This window comes from Silurus aristotelis (genome assembly GCF_946808225.1).
Source record: "Silurus aristotelis genome assembly, chromosome: 27".
Lineage (NCBI taxonomy): Eukaryota > Metazoa > Chordata > Actinopteri > Siluriformes > Siluridae > Silurus > Silurus aristotelis.
The window spans coordinates 16493051-16515550 of record NC_139600.1 but is presented as its reverse complement, the minus strand read 5'-3'; the positions used below and the strand labels follow the sequence as shown (position 1 = coordinate 16515550).

General features: G+C 42.5%; 1 protein-coding gene across 1 annotated transcript in view; it reads right to left on the bottom strand.

The window, feature by feature from the left end:
* Positions 1-22500, bottom strand: part of tusc3 (tumor suppressor candidate 3) — a 36654-nt gene that overhangs the window by 6006 nt on the left and 8148 nt on the right. Inside the window, exons 2-6 of the mRNA XM_083532994.1 lie at positions 17818-17987; positions 16988-17105; positions 16218-16358; positions 13734-13874; positions 11392-11481 (exon numbers count right to left, since the gene is read on the bottom strand). Of these exons, the coding sequence (XP_083389120.1) occupies positions 11392-11481; positions 13734-13874; positions 16218-16358; positions 16988-17105; positions 17818-17987 (660 nt within the window). The remainder of the gene's footprint in view (positions 1-11391; positions 11482-13733; positions 13875-16217; positions 16359-16987; positions 17106-17817; positions 17988-22500) is intronic.

Here is a 22500-nt window from a genome sequence, read left to right as displayed (position 1 = left end):
CAATGTGAGGGATTATAAGATGCTGTGAGACACTGTAACTGCAGTGAGGTGCTGTGGCACAGTGTGAGAGAATGTGAGACACGATGAGACACTGTGGCACTGGATTTTTCTCTCATTTAGTTATAATGTCGTCTAAAGTCCACATCCACCTTCACTCTGTTCACTGCAGCTCTTCACACCATTTATTCTGAACAACATGAATCACACACACACACACACACACACACACACACACACACACACACTCACTCACACGTTTCCTCTCAAGCAACTACTCAATTTCCATTTCATGATTGCTTGAACAAGGCCAGTCTTACATTGTTAGAATAATGAGCTCTCTCTCTCTCTCTCTCTCTCTCTCTCTCTCTCTCTCTCTGTTATTTTCTGCCTCTCTCTCTCTCTCTCTCTCTCTCTCTCTCTCTCTCCCCCCATCTCTCTCTCTCTCTCTCTCTCTCTCTCTCTCTCTCTCTCTCTCTCTCTCTCTCTCTCTCTGTTATTTTCTGCCTCTCTCTCTCTCTCTCTCTCTCTCCCCCCATCTCTCTCTCTCTCTCTCTCTCTCTCTCTCTCTCTCTCTCTCTCTCTCTCTCTCTCTCTCTCTCTCCCCATCTCTCTCTCTCTCTCTCTCTCTGTTATTTTCTGCCACTCTCTCTCTCTCTCTCTCTCTCTCTCTCTCCCCATCTCTCTCTCTCTCTCTCTCTCTGTTATTTTCTGCCACTCTCTCTCTCTCTCTCTCTCTCTCTCCCCATCTCTCTCTCTCTCTCTCTCTCTCTCTCTCTCTCTCTCTCTCTCTCTCTCTCTGTTTCCGGTGACTAAACAGCTGTAACCTCAGTGGTGTAAAATCGGATTTGGCGGAATGTTTCCAGACGAGTAAAACAATTCCCTGCTCGTGGGAAGTCGGATTTTTGGAAGCTCGAGCCAAACTGGCCAATTTTCAGCTTCACCACAGCAGATAACATGCTGCAGTGAGAAAGAAAGAGGAGAAAAGTGGCAGAATAAAGGGGAGGAAGAGAAAAAAGGAAAGAGGTCAGAAGAGAAGTAGTAAGAGGAAGAAAAGGGAAAAATGACGGGAGATGGGAAAGAATGAACGTGAGGACTGAGGAAAATTTAAAGAAGAAAAGAAAAAAAAGAGTAGAGGGCAAAGAGAAAAAAGAAAAAGGTAAAGGAAAGGAAGAAGAAAAAGAAGGAAGGAGGAAAAGGATAAAAATGAGGAAAAGAAGGAAGGATGAAAAGAAAGAGGAGGAAAAGAACAAATGTACTGGATAAAAACCTGAAAGTTCATCAACGCCTTCTGACCAATCAGAATTCAGATAAAAAAAAAAAAAAAAAAGGAATAAAAATTAAATAAATAAATAAATAAATAGTCTATCGTTCTGGGAAAAAGAGAAAGATAATGAACTCTCCCTCGTTCATTCCAGCTTCTCTTCATCCTGCGCTTTCATTATTGTCACCCTGCGAGACTGCTGTTCGCCGTTTCCACTAATTAGGACTCCGAGATACATAAAGCGTCTGGACCTCTGTGTGTGTGTGTGTGTGTGTGTGTGTGTGTGTGTGTGTGTGTGTGTGTGTGTGTGTGTGTGTGTGTCTGTGTGTGTGTGTCTCTGTGTGTGTGTGTGTGTGTGAGAGAAAAGTGTGTACTCCAGGTTTCTCTCTCACACCAAGTTCCACATTTATTTAACGCTTCAGTTCACCGCTCAATTCCCTTCACTCACACACACACACTCACACACACACACACACACACACACACACACACACACACACACACACACACACACACACACACACACACACACACACACACACACACACACACTTCTTGGGCCAAACAAGTAAACATTTGTAAAGACGTTACAGAGCCAAAAAAATAGATAACGAATCCGAGGGGGAAAAATCTGTGTGTGTGTGTGTGTGTGTTTGTCAGGATTTGCTAAACGATCCAAAAAACAGTCGAGCAAATCGAGCTGGCGAGGCTCCTGAAGAGTCGAGGACCAGAGCTTGAAGAAAGAAAAAACCCCAAAAGGAAAAGAAGAAAGTCGGAACTTCTCTCATTTCATTACGGAGTTTAAATCCCAGCTGGGGGTCGCGACCCGACCAATTAATTTGGAGGAAGAAAAAAAAAAATAACAAAAAAACATCTTCTCTGATGCTCAACTTGCTGCAGGAATGTGTTTGGCTCTGAAAAATAAATATATTTTCATGCTTTCGGAGCGCTTCCCAAAACTTATGAGCGCCAGCCAGTCTGTTGATTTTCTTTTTGAAATTCCGATAATCATAATCATGTCTGGAGCAACCAGGAAGGGAGTTTAAATACTACATAGAATCAGGAAGAACATAATGAGGAGCTACAAGAGGAACATGTAGATGAAGAAGAGGAGATGAACAAAAGGAGACGAACAAACTGGGAATGAAAGCGAATAAGTGAATTATGAGACCAGGAAACTGGAGGTGAGAAAAGATGAAAACAGACATTTTGGAGGACAGGAGGAGAACTTCAAGATGTTCCCAGGTAGGAAAACCTGTGCCAAGTTTGTTTTTCCAGATCACATGTCAGGAATTTCAAGATCAGCATTTTATGATGTAATGTCATGTTCTGAATGCTGGATGTAAGAGATTTTCCCGATATTCCAAAAAAGCAGAAAGGTGTGGGAATTCCATGACAAACATGTCGATTGGGTCCTTCCTGTATCTCCAAGTAGGATTTCCATTTTGTGTGTGTGTGTGTGTGTGTGTGTGTGTGGGGGGGGGGGGGGGGGGGGGTTTCCCAGTGTTGCTTAAACACAAAGTACTGAACACGTGTTTAAAGGCGTCTTCCTGGCATTCCCGAGTAGGAATTCCAAGCTGAAGAATGTTTTTATTAAGATTTTTTCGTGTCGAACTTTTGGAATTCCATGAGCAGCAATGTTCATAAGATCTTCTTCTGGGTTCTCCAGGTAGGAATTCCAATTTTTTTTTTTTGAGAGAAAGTAGAGGGAGTCCGAAACTGAGAATTCCGTGTCGATCAGACATTGTCTTTTTCAGCATTCCGCGTAGGAATTCCAAGTTGAAGCAAAGCTCTGAGCGGCTGTGTCTAGTTGATCTAACGTCCTGAACTTCGACTTGGGGAGGCCTTTACAACGTTCCTCGAGACGAGCAGGAAACCCCAGTTGAGTTTGTCTTGTCCCTCAGGTTCCCGGTGTCAGAGGTGGAAAATTTCGGAGTTACAAGATGAATAAATCATTGAATAGATACAGACCCTGACTCGAGCGCTCAAATCTTCTCCTTTTTTTTCTTGGCCAAATTGATTTATCAGTCTAAAGTTGGTGCGATGATGAGGAACCTTCTGAGATATATGACGTGTGGGACAGATTCCCCACAACCCTGTTCCTCAGGGTCTCTTGTGACGTCGCCTCGGGCGGAGTCGCAGATCACGAGGAAGAGGAAAGGTCGCGGATTCTTCGGCAGCATTCAGCTCATCCCACGTGTTAAATAGATTCAGACGGGTGTGAGATGAAGCCTGGGGTGCGCACACACACACACACACACACGCGCGCGCATGTCCAGACGTTGTGATTTGCCGAACAGCTTTCCGCTTCCCGAGCGAGTTTGGATGTCCGCTCAGGCATGACGCCCGGAAGCGGCGCTCTCGCAGGCCCACAGAACGTAATTTCATGCAAATGTAGCGGCGAAGTTTTTTTAGAAATCAGGGTAATTTACTTCCTTTTTTCTTCTTCTTCTCCTTCTCTCACTCTCTTCTGTTTTTTTAATTTCACACTCCAGCGCACAGCCACAAACGATGACCGAGAGAGAAGACTCTCCGGTGGCGCCGCCGCTCTTCCACGCGCTATTTTTAGAGCGCAGACTCTTCAGACGAGGGAAATATTTACCGCAGTAAATAAAAACAGGGTTTGAGGTCGAGCAGGAGCCGAAACCGGAGCTGGAGCCCCGACACGTCTTTAACGTCTGCGCGTAAAAATATTACCTTGTGGAAAAGGGGGGGCGGAGTCACATCGGCGCGTCCTTAAGGAATTAATTAGGGATAAAACCGAGCGGATGATTAGTGTTCAAATATGAGCGTGTCGGCGTTTTTTTTTTCCTTCATGACATCATCACAGCTCTCCAACAGGAGTTAGATTACTGTGTGGATAAATAAATGTAAAAAAAAAAAATACAAATAAACAATAAAGAAAGTAATGGCACCCCTGGTTTAAACAAATTATTTATTATATAGCAATTTCTATTGATTCTTGTGTTCACACATACAATTTAAACACCACTACGGAGAAACGAACACATAAACGAATGAATTCACTTACATTAGCCATATAGTCGACTTTGTCTCTTCCAAATATGTTAAATAAAATGAGTTTTATTCTCGTTTTATTTCTCGGATTTTTCCAAGACTGGTTATTTTGTAGCGTATCGGTTTTGGACTTTGGATCAGAAGTTGAATCGCAGCCCCACCGTGATGCACCTCCTGAGTTCCCACAGACACGCTGAACCTCAGTCAGCAATTCTTTGACTTCTAAAAGCATTCTGAAAGACCTCGGGGTTGATTGTAAAGGCTTTTCCATCGGCAGGGGGATGAAACCGGATGCATCCTGGGACCGGAGCAGCTTCGGAGAGGGGCGTCTGCGCTCAGGGATCAGCAGCATCGTTAGCGGTTTGTTTACGACACCGCGCTTGATGCTCGCACCTGAATAATTCATAACGCGAGTCCTGCTCCGTGATGTCAGAGAGCTGAAAGACTTCCAAGTAGAAGAATAAGGCGGGGCAGGGATTTTTTGGCGAGGGCATGGCAACCCGGCTAAGCGCTCGTGCAAATCAATCTCCGATTGTTCACAAACAACAGAAGAGACACGACGGACACTTTTATAACGATTTCTAGCGCATTAGCCTTTCGCGGCTTCGCCGTAATTGTCATTCCGCGGAGTTCGGCTCTTGTTCATCCCGTGTTTTTTTTTCCCCTCTTTCCTTTCCTCCCTTTCGACAGTTTCAGATTTAATGGATGAGACGAGAGCCGGCTCGACTCTGCTCTCTCAGGAAGACGAGTGGAGGAGAAATGTGCGCTAGATGCAGGTTTTTGGTGCATTTATCGCACGTTTAAAGCAGGACTTCCCCCTGTGGAGACGTTAAAGACGCCGGTTATTAAGCGCTTATGATTAATGTTGTTGGTGGCGGTAAAGCGCGTGATATTTGCGTTGTAGAATTTTAAGTGCTTCTGGGAAACATCACGGCTGCCATTTCGTTCCTTTCGGGCAGAAATCGCATCTGTAATTGTTATTGTGGTTAATAAATGGATGTCGAACGACTTCCTCCGTCTTTTCCGTCTGGGATTTATTTTCTAACGGCTCGTGAATATTCATAAACGAGTCAGGAGGCGACGTCGTGGAACATCGTAGCTGCTACATGAAAAAAATATCATGTGACATGAGCGATGATGAATTTATACCCATTATCGGAGTTTCATACTCGGTGAAATTAGCTTGACATTTTCCATCATGGGCCTTGATGCACAATTCCAAAAGTTTGATACATACAAGTATCGGAAAGCCGGAACTTTCCACCCAGATGTGCTTCCCACGAAGTCGGAGGCACACAAATGTATCGGACGTCTTTGGATGCATTTCGTGCATGAAATCGTTCCTTCACTTGTTGAAATGCCCCTGCGCACAAAGCCAGCTACATGAAGATCTGCTTTCCATGGGGTGTTCCTGCTTTAGAGCTCCAGCTCTCCAACACCTTCAGGATGAATGTTTAATGCTGACTGCACTCCAGGAACCTCCTCAGGAACCTACATTAGTTCCTAACTTTACTAACGCCCTTGTGGAAGAATGGATCTCCACAAAATCTGGTGGAGCATCTTCCCTGGAGAGTGGAGATCATTCTAACAGGGAATGGAGACTAAATGTGGAATGGGAGGTTAAAAAAGAAGCACAAAGCAATCTCATGGTCAGGTGTCCACAAAGCGTGTGTGGTATTTTTATTTCTGATACAAAAAAAGATCTATTCTCGGTTGACATTATTCTCCCAACTTTGCACTGTTACCATGGTGATTACTGGTGTGCATCCTTCCGCTGTTTTATCTTTGTAGTGGAAGTAACAAACTGTTTCTAAGGTGAACACGGATGAAGCGTTCTCCTCTTACATATGTTCTTTTTTCCCTCATCACGTTCTGCAGCATAAGAGTCATGAAGGTGCAGATTGAGCGTGAGGCGGCTCCTGAGATCTCCACCATGTTCGGGTGGCAGATGGTGCGACACTCTCCGACGCCTCATCAACACTTAACTGCGCACCAGCACATGGGGAAATGTGGAGAAGAAAGTTGCACCCCAGCAGCAGTTACAGAGGGACGTCCCTGGGCAAAGAGTGAACCAAACTACAATTCACTTACAAAACTTTTTCTCTACAGAAGATCAGACGCGAACGAACCGTGAGCTCCCGCAGATTTAACACCAGCCGCCAAACACACGCTTCCAGTTGGAGTCAAAAGCTTTCAGCTCTCCGGTATCTGCATAGTTCCTTCTTCTGTTACTGATAGGAACCAGAAGGAGAACTGATAATTTTTATTATTATTATCATGATTGTTGCTGATTTTAGAACCTGCTGTTTAAAGAACTCATCACTAGGGCGGCGATCGTGTATGATATTTTTCATAAACAGCTCTGCTTCTTCAAGACCTGGATTCCACTAAAGCTCTGAAGGTGTGCGGTACCTCGCACTGAAATGGTAGAAGCAGATCCTTGAAGTCCGGTAAGATATGAGGTGGAACCTCCATGGAATAGACTTTCCAACAGACGCTTGATCGGGTAGAGAACTCTAGATCACGAGCAAACACCTTGAGCTTTGTTATGTTCCTTAAACTTACTTCCCATCCTGGTGCCAACTCTTCCTCAAGAAAAGCCATTCCCATGCACTAAGCCGTCCATGTGACTGATCAGACCAGGCTGATTAGTCCAGTTCTGATGCTCATGTGTCCACTGTAGGAGCTTTGAGTGGTGTACAGAAGGTCAGCATGACCACTACGGGGCTTGGAGTTTTGACTTCTGACTTCTGTCTATCACTGAGCCTTAAGCGTCCATGGTCTACCAGTTCTCCTTCACTTTGTGTAGGATCTAACCCCTGCATACCAGCAGGAACTTGGTAGGATTTTATTAGAGTAAAGAATAAAGAGGAGGAAAAAACCTGCCCAGGATTGCCAACATGGCAGCGTGTGAAGAGACAGCAAAAAAGAAGCCCAGCCCTGAGCTTATTCTCACAATCACCTCAATGCTCATTCAATGGGAAATGGGTCAGATCTGCTCCAGGAGAGGTTAAACTGTTCCACCCTAGTCCGCGTTTACTACGTAGGGTATTTGTGTACCGAGGAATCGCGGCAACAGTTTTGTGATCACCCCTCGTCAAACCCTTAGAGCTTTCAAAAGTTGACTTTTATAAAACCTGCTGTAAAGTTGAGAGATGTTTAATCACGTATCCTGAGAAAGTTGCTGCTCAGGGGATGAAAAAAAGTGTGGATGGTTTCACATGGACACACTAAAGATTTCTCGCCCCCGGGCTTCGAGACGGTGTTGAATCTTCACACGCATACTGAACATCATCATCACACACTCGGTGATGTCCGTCTTTTCCCCCTTCGTACACTGATCATTATTGACCGACGTGATGACGGGGTAAAGGTTCATTAGAAGAAACTACTAATGACACTACTACTAAAAACACTGACACAACCACTGACATCACCACCAACACCACTACTGACACCACCAACACCACTACTGACACCACCAACAACACTACTGACACCACCAACAACACTACTGACACCACCAACACTACTACTGACACCATTAACACCACTACTGACACCACCAACACCACTACTGACACCACTAACACCACTAATGACGTCACTAACACCACTAATGACACCACTACTGACACCACCAACACCACTACTGACGCCACCAACACCACTACTGACGTCACTAACACCAATACTGACACCACTAACACCACTACTGACGCCACCAACACCACTACTGACGCCACTAACACCACTACTGACGCCACCAACACCACTACTGACACCACTAACACCACTACTGACACCACTACTGACACCACTGACACCACTACTGACACCACTACTGACGCCACCAACACTACTACTGACACCACCGACACCACTACTGACACCACTACTGACACCACTAACACCACTACTGACACCACTAACTCTACTACTAACACCACTACTGACGCCACCAACACCACTACTGACGTCACCAACACCACTACTGACGTCACCAACACCACTACTGACACCACTAACACCACTACTGACACCACTACTGACACCACTGACACCACTACTGACGCCACCAACACTACTACTGACACCACCGACACCACTACTGACACCACTAACACCACTAACTCTACTACTAACACCACTACTGACACCACTAACACCACTACTGACGCCACCAACACCACTACTGACGCCACCAACACCACTACTGACGCCACCAACACCACTACTGACACCACTACTGACACCACTAACACCACTACTGACACCACTACTGACACCACTACTGACGCCACCAACACTACTACTGACACCACCAACACCACCACTAACACCACTACTGACACCACTAACACCACTACTGAAACCACTAACTCTACTACTAACACCACTACTGACACCACTAACACCACTACTGACACCACTAACACTACTACTGACGCCACCAACACCACTACTGACGCCACTAATACCACTACTGACGCCACTAACACTACTGACACCACCAACACTACTACTGACGCCACCAACACCACTACTGACGCCAATAATACCACTACAGACGCCGCTGACACCACCACTGACACCACTAACATAACTGCTGACACCACTACTGACACCACCAACACTACTGACACCACTACTGACACCACTAACACTACTGACAGCACTAACACCACTACTGACACCACTAACACTACTGACACCACTAACACCACTACTGACACTATTACTTACTTACTTACTTACTTAAACTAATATCGCCTTCTGATACCACTGCAATGAATGCTGAAACCACTACTGACACTACTACTGACTGTATTTTGATACCACTGACACTACAGACACTACTGATAATCCTGACATCACTACTTATAGCACTCACAGCTCTACAGACACCACTACTAAGACCAATACTGACACCACTACTGATTGTACTTCTGAAACCACTCACACTACTGCTGAAACCGCTACTGACACCACAAACATTGATACTGATACCACTGACCCCCACTACTGACACCACTACTGATAGTACTTTTAATACCACTGACAAAACTACTGACACCACTATCACTACTGATTGTACTTATCCCACAGACACCACTACAGACTGTACTGTAAATACCACAGACACAATTACAGAGACAAGTACTGAAACAACTACTGATGCCACTAGTACCTACACTCACACTGCTCCTGACACTACTGACCATAAATCTGAATTTTACCTGAGTGAATTCTTAAACATTTCTCAATTCTTTTCCTAGTTGTGTCAAGTGTACTAATGTTCCTATCGATTTTATTCTAGCGATCTTATTTTATTCCTGTTACTGCCTTTGATCTGTGCTGACCCCATGTTCTCATTTTAAGACCGAGTTCAGCTGAGTCAGCATGCGCTGGATCAAGCGTTATTCTACCAGCAGCTGAATGATGAGTGTGTGATCCAGGCTGAGAAGTCGGACGCGTGTTTTTATTCACTGACGTCACTGAAACGCGAGTTCAAATAAAACCCAAATAAGCCCAACATTCAGCCGTTTGATGGTCCAGTGCGATGATTTATGTCTCAGAAAGTGTAAAAAAGGAGCGCTCGCGAGTCCGTATCGATCCGGATGTAAATCCTGCGGTGCTAAAAATAAATAAATAAATAAATAAAATAAATAAACAAATAAAAAAACTCTAAGGTTTTAACGCGCCTCCTAATTTAATCTCTGCGCTACGACTTTGTAGCTACGGGTCGGCTTCGCGACGCCGGCGTCAATTCCAATGCCGCCCCTAAATCTCGCACAATAAAAGTCAACGGCGGAGTCCCAGCGGGAGTTTCAGTGAAAGGAGAACGTGGAGGAGCAGGATTTCATTCCGGCAGCTTTTTATCCTCTTATTTATCGTGTATTAATTAAAAGACTCGGATTCAATTGTTTTATTGACCGGATCGCTGACACACAAACTCCTGTGGGACAAGGACAAAGAAAAGAGTAGGGGAGTTATTGCATTCCTGTGGGTGTGTGTGTGTGTGTGTGTGTGTGTGTGTGTGTGTGTGTGTGTGTGTGTGTGTGTGTGTGTGTGTGTGTGTGTGCGTGTGTGTGTGCGCAGAAGCGTGCGTTGTTAAACTTCGACACTGCTGACAAACGCTTCAAAGTGTTGTTCAATATTTACACAATTGTATGCGCTGGCAGTTTTGCTTGAAATAAAAGTTTATTTTCTGCAGTGGCATTGAAAAGTTCTCCAGAGCTGCAGGCTCCAAACTCCACCTCCACATACACAACCATCACACACTAGCTACTGCTCTTCATATCTTCACTAAACCCATGTTTCTCACATCCTCCCACCATTCCAAAGATCTCCCTTTGTGAGATCCTCAGATCCATCTACAATTCCTTGAAGCCATTCCTGAAGCTATTCCAAATCATTTGGAGCCATTCAACATTCCATCTGAATATCCCCAGATCCTTAGTCCGGAGCTTAGAGCTTCTGATCCAGCCTTTAAACCATCCAGACACATGAGTCTCCTGATCCATACAGAGATCCTCAGATTCGCTCTGATATTTATTCAGATCCATGCTCTAGTTCTTCAGATCTATCCAGCAATCTTCACAAATGGACCAAATTCCTCATTTATTGAAATTTAAATGCAGGCCCCTCAGATCATCCGAAGATCTTACGGTCCTTCCGCGGTGCTTCGGATATGTTTTCATGAAATCTTGAAAACCATCCGGAGTTCCACTGAGCCACAACGAAAGCTTTAGATCCAACCTCAGAATCCTTATGCGATTCTTTAAGAAGGTTCTGATGTACATTTTTAGATCTTTAAATCCAGCAAACTTCAGGTCTATCTGGGATTCCTTCGGCCCTTTGAATGATCTGGAGGTTCCTTTGCTCAGGGATTCGCAGATCAATTCTGGCTTTTTCTCAAATCCTTCCATTTGTTATTCTAATTTAAAATAATGGTCTTGTCTCAGGATTGTGAACGTTGCAGGTTCTCTGAATGTTCTTGCGCTGATTGAACGTTAAACAAACAAAACGCTTAACAAGCGCATTCATGGAGCTCAGTATGAAAGCAGGTTTGAAGAAACAAAACCCACAACAACGTGGACCGAACTCACCACTTGGCCATTCTGCGGGTTTTTGTGGGCATATGGAGGACCACGGATGTGATTCCACATCTGTCCGGAGGTCATAGCGAACACCACGCACTAGAAAGGAAGAAAAGAGAGAGAAATAAATATCTGAAACATGTCAAAAGATAGCAGAAGCAGTCAACGATACGACGCAGTGGTGCGCAGAGAGGCGGCAATTTACCACTTTAACCGATTTTACCTGGAAATGGACCCCTTTAAAGCAGCCCTCAAACTCCAGTTCTGGAAAAACTATGATCAGATACAAATAAAGTGGCCTTGAGGGAGCCGCTGCACCGGTACAACTCAATTCAGTGTTATTTAGATGACGCTTTAACAACAGACACTTTTCCAAAACTCCACACAAACATACTGCAAATAGAACTAAGTCCCTCTCAGATTATCCCTAATGAGGAGGGAGGAGCCAGTGGTGAGGGAAAGGAACCAGACTCAAACAGGAACCAGCTTCATCCTCAACACAATTTCTATTCATTATAGTTCCATCATTGTCGAGGTTATGACCTTTTTAAACTGCTCGAGACTCGGGTAACGCAGGGCTTAGACTTATAATCAACCACATTAACCTCATGGATCACGGATAACTAGACATTGGAACTATCAGACTTCTGAGAGAACAAATGAGATACAGTGAAAAGTGTGGAAACACCTGAGCTTTCCATTAGTTTCAATGCAACGGAAAAGGAAAAACACACAAATAGACTGGAAGAAAGTGCTGTGGCGTCCCAATGGGATGTTTTTGTGGTATTTCTGAGCAGTTCTTCTGAGCGGTTCTTCTGAGCGGTTCTATCAAGCGGTTCTTTAGGGACAGCACTTTCAGGTGGTACTTTCGGCCTGTACACTGCTCCGTTGTTGATTATTTTCCTACACCACACCACTTGATGGATTTTTCCCTTAGGCCTTGAAAAATCCCTCCCTACTCCTTGACTACACTGTGTTTTATTTCTCACTTCCAAACAAAAGTTTCAGCATTAATCCTGAAGCGAATTGACACAAAATCACAGGAAATCTTTTTAATAAAAGAGAAATGAAGCTGCCTGAGTCCTGAAACCTGGTGTGTGAACCAGTCTGACATGAACGCATTATTTTTTAATGAACAGCTTCTGGAAGTCGTCTCAGACTTTTTGACTCTCCTGGAGACAAAGAAGGTGACGGTGAGAGAAAAGAAAACACAGAGAGAGAGAGAGAGAGAGAGAGAGAGAGAGAGAGAGAGAGAGAGAGAGAGAGAGAGAGAGAGAGAGAGAGATATTGATGTGATCCTCTTAGACTGTAGAATCCATAGCAGAGCCTCGTCCTGTAATCGATACGCCGAATAACAAACTTCAGCCAGTGAAGTGCAGAAGATCTCACGCCTGGCTTTCTCTCTTTCCCCCTGAAATAAATATCGATAGCGTACGGCGAGAGCGTCGTTTGTTACGACATCCTTGGCTGCATTAAGATCGGTGCGTGTGCTCCCGAATCCTTAATTCGCCTCGCCACACGCCGCAACGTAGCGCCGCTGCTTTTACAGGCATCGATTCACTTCCTTTAAGCAAAACTTCCCGCTCGATTCCGACATCTTTAATGATTATTTAAAGCGTGCGCCACGTCGGACAGACTTTTTGTCTCTTTAGGGGTTTTTCTGGCTGCTGTGAAATCTCTAAATATGGCCTCGCTGAAGTGGAACTGACCTTTCCAACACTAACACCAATTAATAACCCACACTCTTCCGGAGTGTGATCGTGGATTTGGGATGAGACGTTCGGAAACCTGTTTTTCCTGCTTTTTTAACATCTCTGGAACATTTTCAGTCAAAAGATAAAGAGATCGAGCGCTTGTGCAAAAAAAAAAACTTCACAATAGACACCAAAAGTTTGTGGACACCTGAGCATATGACTCCTGCTTTTTGAACATCCATCTACTCCACATTAAGTCCAAACTCCCTGCTATAGTAGCCTCTATTCTACATGGAAGATGTTCTGCTAGGTTTTGTGGAGATATATTCAGCCATAAAGGTGTTAGTAAAGTCAGGTACTGATGTAGGTTCCTGAGGAGGTTCCTGGGGTGCAGTCAGTGTGAAAAATTCATCTCAACGGTGTTTAATAGGGTTTATAGCTCTATAGCAGGAGATCTTCATAGAGCTAGCTTTGTGCACAGGAGCATCGTCATGGTGCAACAGGTTTGGTGGTTCGAGTGAATTTGGGAATTTGTATCTATTTATAAACGTAACTACAAATAGATATAAAGTGCTAAATCGACAAACTGCTGCTATGTAAAAGGAATAAAGTTAAATGAAGGTATTTATTTGTCTCTGATTAAGAAACGCTGCTTACCAAAGCAGCCATGGCCCAGCCCGTTTTGTTGTAGATGAACTCCAGGTTGTTCCTGCGCAGGTAGAGAAGACCTCCGACCAGGGATACCAGCAGTGCCAGAGCGATCGTACCCGAGTAATTTGGAGGCCTGAAGACGCGGATCTGCAGAAAAACAAGACATCAGGTTTCCAAGCTCTTCACCAACAGAGATTACACCTGATTATGGTAAAAAGGCGACACGTCACGTGTGAAAAATTGACGTGATAATAAAAACGGACAACCTGGATATATATTTTGTTCTTTTAAGCATCACAGTAAAGATGAAGAACTGAGAACCTTCATCCAACCAATTATTAAACAACAATATACCAATACACAAAAACACATTCATGTTCATTCCACTGCTCTGATCTGATCCTCGTCTCTCAAAACAGGAGAGAAAACCAAGTTGTTATCCTGATCTAGATTTAAAATAAAATACTTCTGCAGGTCTGTGATGGATTTCACAGTTAAAATGATCATTTGAAAATGATTGTATTCAGGCAGCTTCAGCAACACCACAATAACATCAAAGGGATCAAAACAAATGCATGTATGCTGTTTTTTTTCTCCTTTGAAATTAATTCAATGGTTTTTTTTTTTTACTTATTTTTTATTCATGGCATCCCTTTTATATTAGTCAATTTATATTCAATCAGAATAAGAATTTTTAAGTTCTTAATTTCTACTTATTTAACACAATATTAATTTTCCAAAATGAATCTTTTTTTAATGTAAAATAGGAACATTAATTGCAAAAAAACTGCAATAATTTAATTATAAAGTACAATATTAATAGCACTATATATATATATATAACAAATCTGTTTATAGCACCATGACCCATTTGATTTTTTTTTTTCAGCAGCATAGACAAATACCACAGCGGCTTTTAATTTTTCAGCACCATGGACAGGTAGCACAGCACACGTTTCACTTCACTTCACGTTGCATTTCTTCAGGACCATGGATAAATACCACAACACCCTTTTCTTTTGCTTTAGAAACATGGACAGGCACTACAACAGCCGTTTCACTGTTTCAGCACCATGGACAGACACAAAAAGCAGTCTATTTTCACTGTTCAGGACCATGGACAGAAACTACATTGACCTTTTCATGTTTTCAGCACCATGGACAGGTACCGCAGAAGTCTTAAAAGGCCACGTATTATTATTTTTTCCTTTCCTGTTTTCTTGTGATCTCGACATAATGAGTTGCTTTGTCATTATCACGACTTACTTTTTGACATAAACATTGTTTCCTCACGATCAGCACTTCATTTTTCAACGTATTCAGCATAAGAGCATGTTCTAGAGGCAGCATCATGGATAATAACCGTAACCATTTGTGGCAGCACTGCAGGCTTTTCAGCACTATATGCACTATAGGCAGGAACTACAACAAACCACCCCACCATTCCACAATTCCCACAACAACATTGACAAATACTTTAAAAGTTCATTTAAAAATAGCCATTGAATAAATTAATATTGATTCTACCATCACTATTTTTTTAGGTCATCCCAAGGTGACATATCTACATCCATATTAGATCTAAATCAGCCCCAAACCCAAATCACATCATCATGAGCTCAACAAAAACATGTTTATTTGATGTAAATGATGCAGGATGTAATCTTATATCTTAGCAATGCTTCTGCATATTACCATAAAATCCTGGCCCCAGCGTTGCCTGATCTCAGCCAATAAGCTTTAACTTGGGTAGTGAAAATAGGAAGTGAGGTCATATCTCAGCAACGGCTTGATATCCTGGCTTCAAATTTAGCATGTCTCCATGGAAACGAGTGCTGATGGTCAAACTGATGTTTCTTCTTCCTCTGTGACTAAGGGACAAAAATGCTTGGGCCCCATAATCGCTGCTTGGAGTTATATTTAAAATCAAAGCTGTTGAGAAGCAAATTAGTAAAACCTCACTTCACTGCTTTACTCATTATTAATAAAATCCCTGTGATGTTTAGGCTGCACTATTGTGTGTGTGTGTGTGTGTGTGTGTGTGTGTGTGTGTGTGTGTGTGTGTGTGTGTGTGTGTGATCGTATTAAGATTAAAGGGAAAGTGCGATTGTAAGAGCCGAGACAAGAAAAAAAAGCCTCTCATAATCCACTCCTGCTTTCATGTTCAGCCCAGACGTGATGCTGAGCTCTGGCCTCCGCTCATCCCTCCATCCCTTCATACTTCACATCTATGTTTTTTCTCTCGCATATATGTTCTCCCTCTTCTTTCATTTTCTCTCCTTTAATTTCTCCTTTATCTGTTCATTTCTCCTTGTTCTATTCTTACTTCACTCCTTTTTCTCCTTCATGCCCTGTCCTCCTTGTCTTGCCTTGTAGCTTCAAGCCATGCACTTTCTTGTGTGTGTGTGTGTGTGTGTGTGTGTGTGTGTGTGTGTGTGTGTGTGTGTGTGTGTGTGTGCGTGTGTGTGTGTGTGTGTGCGTGTGTGTCACCTGTACATCAGTGCGGTCGTGGATCCACTTTGCCAGCTGCTCAGAAGCGAAGCCGATCCTCTGCAGGTCGAAGGTGTCGGCTCGCTTTGGCTTCCCTTTAGCCGGGAAGTGCATGAAGGTGGGAGCAGAGTTCATATTCAACTTCAGGGAGGGAAAGAGGAAGAAAGGGAGAGGGGGAGGTGAGAGGTGGAAGGAGAAAAAAAAGTTAAAGAAAGAATGAGAGAAAGACAGTGAGACAGAGAGAATGAGAGAGAGACAGTGAGACAGAGAGAATGAGAGAAAGACAGTGAGACAGAGAGAATGAGAGAGAATGAGAGAGAGACAGTGAGACAGAGAGAATGAGAGAGAATGAGAGAGAGACAGTGAGACAGAGAGAATGAGAGAGAATGAGAGAGAGACAGTGAGACAGAGAGAATGAGAGAAAGACAGTGAGACAGAGAGAATGAGAGAGAATGAGAGAGAGACAGTGAGACAGAGAGAATGAGAGAGAATGAGAGAGAGACAGTGAGACAGAGAGAATGAGAGAAAGACAGTGAGACAGAGAGAATGAGAGAGATAGAGACAGTTAATGAGAGAGACAGAGAGAAACTCATAAGATAAACACTTTAATTTACCCAAAGCTTAAAATCTTAAAAAAAAAATGGAAGAAAAGAAAACAAGAGAAAAAATAAGAATATTTATATATTGAAATAAACCTTAACGTTATAAACTAATGCACCTGCACACTAACATACTGTCATACAGTTATTCTGATGCAGGTGTGTGTTTACCTGCTGAAAGACGTCGGCCCCTTCATCGTAGTCGACCACAGTGAAGAAGAGCCGGTTGGAGAAAGCAGACGAGTAACGCCATGAGTTCGCCAAGACCTGATACTCCTCATTTGCCTGTCTGTGAGAGAGAGAAAACAGAGAGAAGAGAAAGCATGGAGAAATGGAGAGACAGAGATGAAGAGATGGAAAAAGTGGTGGTTTCTAATTATCTGTCCATCCGTGAAGGAGAGGAAGTCTGACTACCTTCTGCTCGTTACTCTGAAACATCAACAGCCAACACACTAATAAACCAACTGGAAGCTTTTATTTCCCCCACATGGGTGTGATGTTCTGACATTCTGATGTGTTCACACACGCACACGCACGCACACACACACACACACACACACACACACACACACACACACACCAGCGCAAACACACACACACACTTGATCTTCAGTTATGATGTTTTCCTGATGAATAGAGATCTGAACTAATGCAAAACTCGCAGTATTTCTGTCAGTTTATTTGCTGTAGAAAATTATTAACATACAACTATATACACTTACACACACACACACACACACACACACACACACACACACACACACACACACATACACACACACACACACACACACACACACATACACACATACACACATACACACATACACACACACACACACACACACACACACACACACACACACACACACTTACAAACTAATAGACAATTCTACTGGAGCAGTGACATCAGTGCATCAAATAACTACACATTTCTATATTACTTCACATTAACAATGTTAGGTGTGTGTGTGTGTGTGTGTGTGTGTGTGTGTGTGTACCTGCAGACAGAACACTGTCTCTGAGGCTGCAGCGCCGTGAACATGACGATGACAGAGTAGTTTCTCGGCGGCGCTTTAACAAAACGACGAAACTTCTCTCCGTTCATCCTGATCACCGAGCGCCGAGAGCTCCACTCCATCATCTGCTCCACCTTCTCCACCAGCATGTTCTTCACACACAGGAGAAGATAACAGATTAGACCTCAGATAATTAGAGCTTTATCAAGCACCACAACACCGTGTTAGTGACAGAAGAAGACCAGACCAGTCAGAAAAGACATTCAATTTCACTGGGGGGGAAAAAAACTCTAAATAATATTAATCAAAAATATCCTGCCAGGTTTTGGTTTCATGAACACAGCATTATAGCGAGAAAAATAAATGACCATCTGCTTTATCTCGTCCTTTTGTCACCAAATCTGGGATCTTCATGACCTTTCTCTTTGTCCTTACACTTTCCAGACTTGTTTTTAATACATAAATTATAAATAATATTAATAATAATAATAATAATATAAAGATTATCACGAAACTGAAAATGGTGCTGAATTTAAATGTCACATTAAAACCCTGGTCAGTTTCTGCACCTGCTCTGATTTTTCTGAATCCATTCCTCAAATAGATCAAATTCTTTCTTCATCCAGATTACACACGATCCCTTTTCTTTAGTAACGTCAGACTGAAATAGTCCTATTAAGCGTCACCATTAGCAGAAAAGTCTATTTATATCCCATCAGCTTACTCAGACTTTCAAAGTGAAGATGATGAAGAAAACTAATTAAAGCTACAAGCGGCGATTTCAGGGGGCCAAGCACCAGTACTGAGTGTACCTCAGAGCCTCTACAGCTCTTCTGTAGTTTCACTCAGGTTGATTTGTGGTTTCACCCACCTGTATGTTTTGTTCAGGGACAGTGGTGGACTTCTGATGCTAGGAGAAAAGGTTTGAATGAACAAATGTAACTTTTATGTAGCATGCTCCTGAGGTACCAGTGACCAAAGTTCCGGTCTCTTTTAATTCAGACCTGCCTAATCCATCCCAATCCCCTACCTCTGGATGAAGTTCTCTTCAACTGGAGACCAGTCTGTGCAACAGTTCTGCATTTCAGCACCTTTTACTGAACAGCGCCCCAATAATTAAAGAACTGTAATGTAGACTTATGAGTCTGGTTTCTCTCAAGGTTTCTAACTCATGAAGTCTCAAGGATTTTTTTCCTTGCCACAGTCAGAACAATATTATTGGCACTAAACTTTTACATCCCAACTTCATGACCTAAAAATGCTCTAAAAGAACCTGGATTATAGTCAAATCTAGTAATGATTTTTAGCAAGTTATTAAAATATATCTGGTAGGTGGCACTAGAAATAAATTTGTTGCCCAGCTGCACTCATGTTCATGAAGATGGCTACCAAGTGTAGTGCTGATGTGCAAAATTGCTCTTGAGATACAGATTTATACACTTTTATACAGTGCGTTCTTTCACTGCATGATTCAGTCTTAAAAAAAATAAAAATAAATAAATAAATAAAAAAGCGTTTTAGAATGATTATAAAATGTAAGATATGGGCGCAGGAAATGTGTACAATATCAATATCACACAAAAAAGTCGATTTTCTTTTCCCCTCCAAAAATCAGCATGATCACAAATGTGATATTGATTTTATACAACGGTTCAATAAACAAGATATTCATATTAAGAGAGTTGTGTTTTTTGACACACCGCCTGTTTTTGCTCAATTTTTCACAAAGTTTCGCATCTCTGAGCAACATCACGGTGTTTCGTTCCTGAATAAATCATCAGTTTAAAAGACTCGGTTCAATCGCAACTACTCCCTTATTAACAGACTTACAGGTTTTATTTCACATTTCAAGTATTTTCTCATTTTTGAGTCATTTCAAATATCAGTATTCACTATTTCATGTTTACAATTTCAAAACATTTGAATTTATTTATCCATTTGTATCATTACTACTGCATTAAACAGTGTGTAAATACATTCACATGCCACTTTACATGCAGCTTTTCCTCTGCATTGCAAATTAGTAATTTTGTTGATAGGGATTTCATTTGCTTGGTAACAGCCACAATGTCTTCTAATTCTAATTGTCTGATTAAATGTAAGAATTTTATTTAAAAGATGATGCGCACACAGATTTATAAAGGTAAAATAACAGATTTTTGTGTGACTGTTTGTAAACTGACACACAGAATATGAAGAATATAAAACCTTTTCGGAGGCAGCTGTCCATGGTCCTTAAAGTTCTAGCACAGTTACACACTCTGCAAAATATTGTTTAGTCATCGATAAAATAAAACAATAAATAAAAAAAGAGATATTATTTTTGTGAATATTACACACCCCTAGTTTCAAGCATTCATAATTCTTTCACTAATGTTTGCAAGGCAGAAATGGTGCTTGACGAAATTAATAACGACTGGAGAAAATCTAAAAGCGTGGTTTAAAAATAATTTCAGACCTTTAAAAATTTGTACCATGCATCCAAACTTTTTGATGGTAAACATACTCCTTATTGAGACCCAAATTTGACCCTGATGGTGAAGCAGGAGCTTTGGCAAGAATTGGCCCAAATTAGGTCCAAAATGTTCTTTAAACCCCACGCAATTCTTCTTCTTCTGGGGTCACCGCAGCAGATCATTCATCTCCATACCACTCTGCTCTCTACATCTGCCTCTTTCAAACCAACCACCTGCATGTCTTCCATCACCACATCCATAAACCACCTCCTTGGCCTTCCTCTTTTCCTCCATCCTCAACATTCTTCTACCGATGAACCCAATGTGTCTCATGACCACATGGTCACATGTGCACATGACCAAATCATCTCAATCGCTCCTTTTACCTTGTCTCTAAAATGTTCTACATTTACTGATAAACTCATTTCTAATCCTGTTCCTCCTCGTCACTCCTGATGACACTCCTGATACCACCTCCAGCTCTGCCTCCTGTCTTATTGCCAATGCCGCTTTCTCTAAAAATGTACAACACAGCAGGTCTCACCACCTTCTTATAAACTTCCTTTCACTCTTGCAGATACCCTTCTAAACTCAACCAGAAGAAGAACAAGATGAAAAAGGAAAGAAAGAAGGAGGACGAATAACTGCAGGGTGCTGAAAGGGTGCCTTTGGTCCTTGAGCCCCTGATAATAATAGCAGAGAAGCGAGTTAGCATTTAAAAACCGTTTTGCTTTGGCGAGCCAGAGAACTTGATCGGAACTGAAAACAGAAGAGAAACTCTAACACGTCGACCCCGAGGCCTGGACTCTCCATCTGTCCTCGTCTGTATCATCATCACCGTCACGTCCTTCTCCATGTGGCAATGATTTCACACAAATTCACTTGTTCTCATGCTCAGATGGTGCCAGCGCTCGACTTGGCAACGGCGACGAGAAAAGAAAAAAAAAAACACAGACAAACACTGTCCTACAGGAGAAAACAAGCGTCCGCGGCCCGCCAGCGTTTTGTTTACACACGATTTGTCCCCCATATCCACAGTTCGGTAAACACCACGCATCATTTCATTCACTGCTACGGGACAGGATAAGCCAAAAGCGGAAACGTACACAATGTTCGACTTCCTGAGCAATCAGCTCGCTTTAGCTACTGCATGAAGCGGAGGATAATTCAAACCCGAGTCCTGGAGTCAAATTCCTAAACAGCATATTCTGACACTGGAGACTCCCTTCCTTAATGCCAAAGTGTATTATAAATCTGGTTTGGGTTGCAAAGGGGTGGAAACTTTCCATGGGAACTTCATCTGGGGGATTTTGGAAAGTTCGAAGCTGTCTTAGAAATCCAACTTTTGAAATGAAATTGGGCCAGTCTTGGTCAAATATTATATCTCACAGAACTTTCTTTCGGCTTCTCCCGAAACAGCGGATCATCCGCATGTTTGATTTGGCACATGTTTTTACGCTGGATGCCCTTCCTAACACAACCCTCCACATTTATCCTGGCTTGGGACCAGCACTAAGGCTTGAGCAACCCTAATGGCTGGGGTCGGTTCCCTGACCGGGGATCGAACCCGGGCCGCAACATTGAGAGCGCCACATCCTAACCACTAGACCACCAGGGACCCTCTATCTCACAGAACTACCAACCTGAAATTCCATCACCCAAGGCCTTCAATAGACACAATCATGCATATTAATCTTTCACTGAACAAAAAAACGGACACTTACATTTAGCATATCTGTTTTACTGGCTGGAAAATGTATAAACACATTCTGCTATTTTACTTTAATACTATAGATAAAATATTGATATATTTATCCAAGTAATATCAAATGACTCAAATGCGAACTGTGGCTTCAATATTCCTGCAGTAGTCAGAGGCTGGGAGACGGGGAAATCTGATGCTTTGATGTTTTGAGATTTTCCTCCGAAATTTTATTTTCAACAACATTTGGGTTCTCCGTTTTAAGCTAACTTGCAATTTTGTAAAATTTCCAGTTTATTCCCATTAATTCCCATTGAAAGTTTCTAGTCTTAAAAAGTCCCAGGAATTTTGCAACCCTACACACACCTGCCGAGACCAAGACATAATAGATATTACTGCCTTTGCATTCAATGCATATTATTTCAACCAGATTTCTTTTTTTCTTGGAAAATTCACGCTAAAAAAGAAATTACTATAATTTTGTAGCATGAGGGACCACATGAGTCA